Source organism: Monoraphidium neglectum, assembly GCF_000611645.1.
Source record: "Monoraphidium neglectum strain SAG 48.87 unplaced genomic scaffold scaffold02495, whole genome shotgun sequence".
Lineage (NCBI taxonomy): Eukaryota > Viridiplantae > Chlorophyta > Chlorophyceae > Sphaeropleales > Selenastraceae > Monoraphidium > Monoraphidium neglectum.
The window spans coordinates 1,265-9,041 of NW_014011133.1; the positions used below are offsets into that span (position 1 = coordinate 1,265).

The 7,777-nt window shown below is 64.0% G+C and overlaps 2 protein-coding genes across 2 annotated transcripts; both read right to left on the reverse strand.

Moving 5' to 3' along the window:
* Positions 1 to 680: 680 nt before the first annotated feature.
* MNEG_10872 (hypothetical protein) lies at positions 681 to 1,595 on the reverse strand (the record flags this gene model as incomplete). Its single annotated transcript, XM_014040655.1, has 3 exons — positions 681 to 789; positions 1,158 to 1,234; positions 1,461 to 1,595. Coding segments are annotated over 3 exons (321 nt in total), but the record flags the coding sequence as incomplete, so codon positions are not given.
* A 783-nt stretch (positions 1,596 to 2,378) lies between these two features.
* On the reverse strand, positions 2,379 to 6,797 carry MNEG_10873 (puf protein; the record flags this gene model as incomplete). The annotated part of the gene is made up of 9 exons (XM_014040656.1): positions 2,379 to 3,185; positions 3,454 to 3,678; positions 3,991 to 4,121; positions 4,328 to 4,505; positions 4,773 to 4,916; positions 5,168 to 5,273; positions 5,492 to 5,685; positions 5,896 to 6,202; positions 6,451 to 6,797. The coding sequence occupies 9 exons, from the start codon at positions 6,795 to 6,797 to the stop codon at positions 2,379 to 2,381; spliced, it is 2,439 nt and encodes an 812-aa protein (XP_013896110.1).
* Between the last annotated feature and the right edge of the window lie 980 nt (positions 6,798 to 7,777).

Sequence of the window (7,777 nt, forward strand, 5' to 3'; positions counted from 1 at the left end):
GCAGGGTGCAAGCCTATTCGCTCCCTGCACCACGCAGAGACCCATTGCACCAGCTCGCATTGACCGCCTTGAGCAGAAAAGACCCTGTGCACAACCAGGCGCCCACCAGGATGTGCCCGACCTGCAATCGCAAAGCGTTGGAGGTCGGCAGGAGAGGAGTCACGAGCAGCATGCGAAACCGTCAGGTGTGCAGCCAGCTGAGGCGTGCCACCGGGCAGGGGCACGGCGACCAGTCTGCGCGCAGTAGCCAGCTGAACTGCGATGCGCCCTGCTGCGATTCGCAACCTGGTGCATGCAGCTGGCGCACAGGTGTGGCACCAGCACCCTGGTCAAGGGAAGCGTTTGCAGGCAGAGGCGTCCAGGGCCGCCGCTGCAACCGGCTGCGAGGCCCACCGATTCAGTGTCGACCTCCGACTGGCAGTGGTGGCGTTGGCGAAGCCGGCGAGGTTGGGCGAGCGCGCGAGCACGAAACGAAGCGCGAGGCGTGCGCAATGTGGGCGGGCGGGAGGTTGCGATATGCCCAAAGGCTTTGGCCATTGTTGGAATGCGCTTGAGCACCGCATCCCACAGAAACTCAAAAGCAAAACAGCACACGCATGCACTGTACTGCTGTGGCTCATCAAGACGCATCCAGGGCGCTCCCCGCCAAAAACAATGCAAACTGATTAGAACTACGCCACCTTGATGATGTGAACAACGGGGCTGGGGGTGAAGTCAGCAGGCAGCTTGTTGACGAAGCGGTTGATGATGAACTGCTCGGCCCTCTGGATCACCTTCTCATACTCATTGCTGAGGGTGTGTGGAGGGTGCGAGATTGTGTAGGGGGCGCGCATCCACACACACACACATGTGTGTGTGCGCGTGTTTGCGTGTGTGCATTTGTGTGTGTGTGTGTGTTTGTGTGTGTGTGTGTGTGTGTGTGTGTGTGTGTGTGTTTTTGTGTGTGTTGTGTGTGTTTGTGTGTGTTTTGTGTGTGTGTGTGTTGTGTGTTGTGTGTGTGTGTTTTGTAGGTATGGGCATGCTCTTGAGATCCTGCAGTGCTGTTGTGCTGGCTGTGCTGCGCGCCCCCACCAGGGCGCTGGCAGCTGCATGCCAGGTAAGGGTGCTCGACCAGGCGAGGAAGCAGGCTGCGCGAGGGGTCCAACCCTTGCGCCCACCTGTCTGCCACGGGGACAAAATCCACCGGAGGTACGCCGTAGGCCGCTGCAAAATGGAGGCGTGGAACAATGTGCACCTGGGCATTGAAAGCGGCAGGGCCTATGAGGTTCGCTGCGCTCAGGATTGCGCAGAATCGCCGACGCGTGTGCAACGTTCAGGCGCAGGGGTCATCGCCGGAACGCAGCAATGGCAGCGCCGCACTTGCCAGCGGCACGGGGACAGCAACTTTGAGCGGCAGGGACATCTCCAACATGGCTGCTTCGGCGCCACAGGCCCCATGCTTTGGCGGGACGTCTCCGCACCAGATGCAGCTCCATGCCGGGCTTGTGCAAGTGGCGCACTGCAAAGTCGAAGGCCTTGTCGCTGCCCTCGCTGTCGTCCACAGCCACCAGGAGGACATCAGGGGCTTGGACGCCATTTTCCAAGTCGCCGCTCATGATGGCTGTTGGCAGAGGAGCGACGGCAGGTGTGCGATGTGCACTGCTGGGACGCGGCGCCACGCGTGCGACGAGCGACAGCGGGCGGGCGAGAGGCGCAGCAGCCGCTCGCACGGCGTCTGCCGAGGACTGTAGGCGGGAGCTTTGGGGTTGAAATAACAGCTACAAGAGAGCTCGCGGACCGTAGCACTTAGTTGCGGAGATCTCGTGTCAGTTGTTTGCAGCGACTAGATGATGACGTGAACGCGCTGTGATGTCTTGCGGAAACTGTTTGTATGATCATAGAGACAGTGAAGCATCTACAACAAGCAGCTCGAAAACGCACGGAATTGACGGTGCCTGGATGCCCCGCGCGCCGTTTAGCCTGACCACAGTGATTGTTTACAGCAGCCAAAATCAAGCGCGGCTGCTGGTACAACGCACGTGCTCGAGCGGCAGGCGAAGCCCGCTTGACGAGCGGGAGACATGCATGGACTCAACCGGCAGCAACCGGGGCTTGAGTGGCCGCCACCTTTCGCATTGCTCATCAGCCCGCGTCCGGGTCACGCCAGGGCGCCCACTGCCAAACATGTATCATCATGTGTGTTTTGAGCGAGCACCCAGATGCGCATGGCTAATGCGCGGCGTGGTGGTACCCCTTGGCCCTGGTGCCGTATGCAGCGGCTGCTGCGCATGCACCCACACGCTTCAGATGCGACATACATGCCGCAAAGGCGCGAGGGCTGCCTGCAGTGCGAGGTCCGTCTGAGGCACGAGCAATTACAATGATGGAGGCGTATGCAGTCACGCGGCGCCCCCTGTGCTGCCCTTTTTTTTCGCCTTCCGCCCTGGGGCAGCCGGCGCTGCTGCTGCCGCCGCTGACGGCCCGAAGCCTAGCATGGCCATGATCCCGTCCATAGACCGTAGCGCACCCGCGTCGCCGCCGCCATCAGCGTTGCGGGCGCCGGTGTCCCCTTCTCTCCGCTTCTCCCGCTTCTTGGCGCCGCGTTCCAACACGTCTGCCCCTGCCACCCCCGCCGCGCCAACAGCAGCTGGCTCCCTGCGCTTGTGTCTTTCCTTCTTTGGCAGCTTGTCGCCCTCGGCTGCCGCTGCTGCTTGCAGCTCCTCAACGGGCTGCTGCTCCTCCTCCTGTTTGTTTTTGCGTTTGCCCTTGCGCCTGCTCCCGCCTGCATCCTTCAGCTGGCTGGGCTTCTCGTGCCTCTGCTCCTCCTCCTCCTCCTCCTCCCTTTCCTGCTGCTGCTGGTGCAACTCTTGCTGCTGCTGTGCCTCCAGGGCGCGCCGCGCCTTCTTGCCCTCCGCCTTTTGCTCCTTGCGCCGCTTCTTCCCTCTGCCATCGCCGGTCCCAGCGCTCCCAGCAGCAGCGCCGCCGCCGCCGCCGCCTGCCTCGCCACCATCCAAGCCGCCAAACATCTGGTCGTACGCCCGTTTGGTGGCCGCCTGTGAGGCGGCGCGCTTCCGCCACTCGTCGGCGCTGCGCTGATAGGCCTCTACGCCCAGCGCGCGGGACAGGCGCGGCCACCAATAGCAGTGCTGCAGCTGCTGCGCCTGTGCCGCCACCGACGAGATGATGGCCTCCTTTGCCTCGATGTCCTGTTAGACACAGCAGTTGGCGGATGGCAGCGGCGCCAACAGAGAGACGTGAGCCAGCACAACAGACAGTGCAAACAGCTGCTGGCGTCAAGTGTGCATACAGCAAACCCAACCAACCCGTACATGAATGTAGTACAGCACTTGTCGTAGAGCAGCGACATCCGCATGCATGACAAATTGCACCCCTTGTAGATGCACACGCCGCCCCGCCCAAGGCACCCTCCATGTTGCAGAAGCCCCCACTTGCGCCCCCTGCTGCAGCGCTCACCCCCCAGCCAAAAGCCCGTTCCACCAGGAAGCTGCCTGGCGCCTTCAGCGCCACCTTCCCCCAGCTTCCGGCCAGCTTGCCCAGCAGCTGCTTCTTGGTCTCAGTCCCAGCGGGCCCCGTTATGAGCGCCTCAAGCACGCGGCTGCCAGCCGGGTCGGCGGCGCAGCGCGCGGCGTCCGCGGGGGTGAGAGCAGCGACGCTGGCTGCGAAGTCGCGACTGGCGTTCTGCGGAGGCCCAGGCGCGAGGAGGGACAGAGAGCTAACCGCACACGCAAGAAACGGGTTTAGAGTGCGCAGCTCCAGCCATCTCTGCAAGCACGCAAGCACGCATCCTCATTGTCGTCTCACTCCAGCTGCGACACGGAACGCACGCACAATCCCTGGGCAGCGGCTGCATCTATTTTTTGATGCAGCGCCGCATAGAGCTGCGCGCACGGGGCCCTGAACCTCCCTCCTTGAAACCGCTGTGGCCTGATTGAAGCCTAGCCGCGCCAACTGCCCAGCCCTCCCCTCACCCCAAGCCGCACACAGGCGCACCTTGGGGAAGCCCAGGATTGCAGCGAGCAGGGCGCAGCCGGGCGTGCTGAGCCGCGCGCCGCCGTCGTCGCCGCCGGCCAGCACCGCCCCGGTGTCGAGGGTCATCAGGGCCGGCGCCAGAAAGGAGGTGCCTTGATTGAGCAGGAGGAACGGCGCAGGGCGATGGGTTGCTGGAGAAAGGAAGGCTGTTGGAAGTGCAACCGCTGAGGTTGAAGCTGTACGAACAAGCGCAAGGGTCAGAGGGTCAGTAAGCAAAGGCCATGCCTGTTGAAGCCGCACATCGCACAGACCGTCCTGAGGAGAGTCTGCCCTTACAGGGAAGCAGGCCCACCCGCACCTTCCCGGCCCTGCCACTGCGGCAGGCCGCCTAGTGCCTTGGCGAGCGCAGCCGCTGCCTCGCGCTGGCAGGCGCCTGCGCGGCCGCAGGCGGCGATGAGCGCCGCAATCACGCCGCTGCGGCGCTTGAGCAGGAGCGGCCCCAGGAAGCCCTGCAGCTCCTCAAAAACGACTGCGACCTGGTGGGGTTGAGGGTGCGCGCAGGTTGGGGTGCAAGTATAGGAGATGGGATGGCGTGTGACAATGGCCGCAGCGGTATGAAGTGTTGATGCGGTTAATGCGCTGCGGTACGTGAACTGACACAAGGCCACAGATCGGCAAGCAGGCCGTAATGTTGAGGTGTGGCACGCAGGAGACAGTCGCTTGCAGCCAAGCCAAATGGGTCCTGCACCCGCCTGTTGCGTGACCTGCGCGCCCGCGAGCGCTGCGTGTTGCTTGCCCCTCACCTGTTGCTTGCCCTGCGCGCCCGCAAGCGCAGCCTGCACCACAAAATTTGCGGCGTGGTGGCTGGTGAGCGGCATTAAGCGGCCCTTGAGGAAGCGCTCGTGAAACTCGGACCACAAAGCGGGGGGCGCCACTGCCAGCACCACCTGCGTAGAAGAGAGCATCAAGTAAAGCAAAGAGCATGGGGCTTTAAACTTTTTGGGGGGTGTAGGGGAGCAATAGTCAGACGGCTAGTTGCGCCGCATGTTGACCTCGGAACGCAGGCGGCAGTGCCATGCGTGCACAGGCCGCCGCCACTCGAGCGGCCGCTGCAGCCCGTATGCACAACGGGGGCGCGGCTGAAACCGGAGGGGGAGCTCCACAGCGGGGCCCCACCCTTCTCCTGGCGCCGCCGCACCTCGAGCACCCTGCTGTACACGTCGTCACGCAGCAGCTTGCTCATGTGGCTCTCGGTGACGCTGGCCAGCACGCAGCCGGGCGCCGCCTCAGCGGCCGCGGCGGCGCTGACGCCAAGCATGGGCGGCAGGACCAGGCTCAGCAAGGCACTTGAAGGAATTACGACCGAGCAGCGCGCAGCGGGGGAGCGGGGGAGTGGTAGGTGGAGGTTGAGGGCGCGTTGGGACACGCACAAGCAGCACGGGTCGTCCCACCTACAGGGGCGGTGGCTATGCACGCTCACACCCCTGCGCTGGCCGGACCCGTGCGGAAGTCGCAGCCCCACCTGTCGCCCGCCACTGCGCGCAGCACCCCCTGCAGGAAGGGCCCGGAGTACGTATTTTTGGCCAGCGCCGCCATGCTGGAGGGCTCGTAGCACGGCAGCATGCGCGCCAGGCGGGACACCAGCCCGGGGAACAGCGGCGGCGGGTGCTCCAAGGCATGGCTGCCCGACAGCTTCTCAGCGAGCGGATCCACGGCCTGGGTTCGCGCAGGGGAGGAGGCCGAGAGGCCAGGTTGCCTGATGCCGTTGGCTACATGGGGGTGGGACTTGGGTGACGGTTGCCAAGCAGTCAGGTGCAGCAAAGCGCTGCATCGGCAGCAACCATCAACAAGACTAACAAGAGCACAGAGCGCAGAGCGCAGATTGCGGCACCCGCATCGCAAGTGTACCAGCCCCGCGCGCCTCACCTTGTCCCCAGCTCCGCCCTGCTGCTTGGCAGTACCGCCGCCGCCCTCGACACGGTCCTGCTGCTTCTGCTTCCCCTGCTTGCTCGCGGGCACGACGTCGCGGCCGGCCGCGGCGCGCAGCAGCGCGCGGGCCACGTGGGTGGCGTGGCGGTCCATCAGGTAGTCGTGCAGCTGGTCGCCCACCACCGCTGCCAGGCCGTCGAGAAGCCCCTCCAGCGCCGCCGCGTCATCGCCGGACAGCTGCCCCGCAGCCGCCGCGGCCCCAAGGCGCGAGAGCAGCGCCTCGGCGACATGCGAGCCGAATGCACTGCGGGCGGCGAGGTGGTGGGTCGCAAGGGATGAAGGGGATCAGCAAGGCAGGGCAGAGTTTGCCGCTTGCTCGTGCATCGGCGCTCATGTGGCACATGGATTTTTGCAACAAAAACCAGGGCGACCGACTGCTCAACAAGGTGTTTGTTGCACGCCCTGTGTTAGCATTAAGAATTCATAGCAGCGCAAGTGGCCGCAGCCGCCATGGTGAGTGATACCCGTTCGCACGCAGTGTACTCCCTGCACCTTCCAGCAAGCTTGTACATGTCGTCCTCATCAGTGAATGCGCCCAGGAATGATATGAGGTGCCGCGGCGCGGCCGGCGCCAGCAGCGTTTCCAGCAGGCGGCTGCACACCGCGTCTGCAGCGATGCGGAGCTCTTTGCCCTCGAGCTCGTCCAGCACGTTGTTCAGAAGCAGTTCTCGCTCTTCGGGGTCTTCCAGCGTCGCTAGGTGCTCGGAGACCTCCGTCAAATAGGCGAGCGTCTCGGGCTCAACGCGAGACTTGCCGGGCTCCCACGGCACCGTTCCATACGTCTGCTTTGGGCGCTGCCGCTGCTCTGCGCCCTCGTGCGCTGCCTTGTCGTCCGCCATCACGTCGCGGCGAGGCACCGTGAATGCGAACGATCTTGTCAACCTGGCTGACCTGCTCAAAAGGGAAACACAAAGACAGTATCGTATACCAAAAGCCGGGTGGGCGTCGCATGCTTGAATGGGGGGGCAACGACTCCCTTTGCCCGAGGTGCAGCCTGGTCGAGACGGCGAGGCGCCGCATGCGGCTACAGTGTGCGCTGCTGCTGTACCGGTAGAGCTCGTTTTCGACTGACTGTGAATGCACACCTTGCTGGCTCGCGCTGCCCACTCTGGCCTTGTGAGCATACCAATAATATCAGCCCGACACATGCAACGCCCTGCACGTAGCAGCAGGCCGCATGTACAAGGCCGGCCTCAGGTCGCCGCGACCGTCAGCACCGCCTCCCGTGCGCTGGTTGCATGCGCAGCCGCCCGCCAGCCGATGGCGATGGCGCAGCTGCAGCTGATGAATTGGGGCCTAGCACCAATGCTTGCAGTGGGTGGTTCCGAGGGCCGTGGTGGATGGAACCGTGGTCGCGCGGCGCTGCTGTGTAGCAACAGAAGGCAAGCACAGGTTGCTGACGCATTCAAACAGCTTGAAGTCTCCTCGCCCTGAAATGAGGAGCAAGCCCCCGGTGCACGCCCCTCGCTAGCCGACAGGCTCGCTTTTCTGGCAGCATAGGCAGCGCTCAAATGCTGCACGTTTGACCCTGGCGTTAGTTGGCTCCATAAGCGCCTCTTGGCGCACTTGGCGCACTTGGCGCACTTGGCGCAAGCGTGCGACCTAGCATCAATTGGAGCACGGTCGGGCGGCGGCCGGTAATTTTCAGGGAAGCGATCAGTAGTTTGCTCGCGGCGGTGGCTGCCATGTTGTGGGGTTGCTTATGTGTGTGTATGTGTGTGTGGGTGCCGGCGTGTGTGTGCACGTGGGGCGTGGGGCGGTGAGGGTGTGTGGGGGTGTGGGGGTGTGGGGCGGTGAGGGTGTGTGTGAGGGTGTGTGG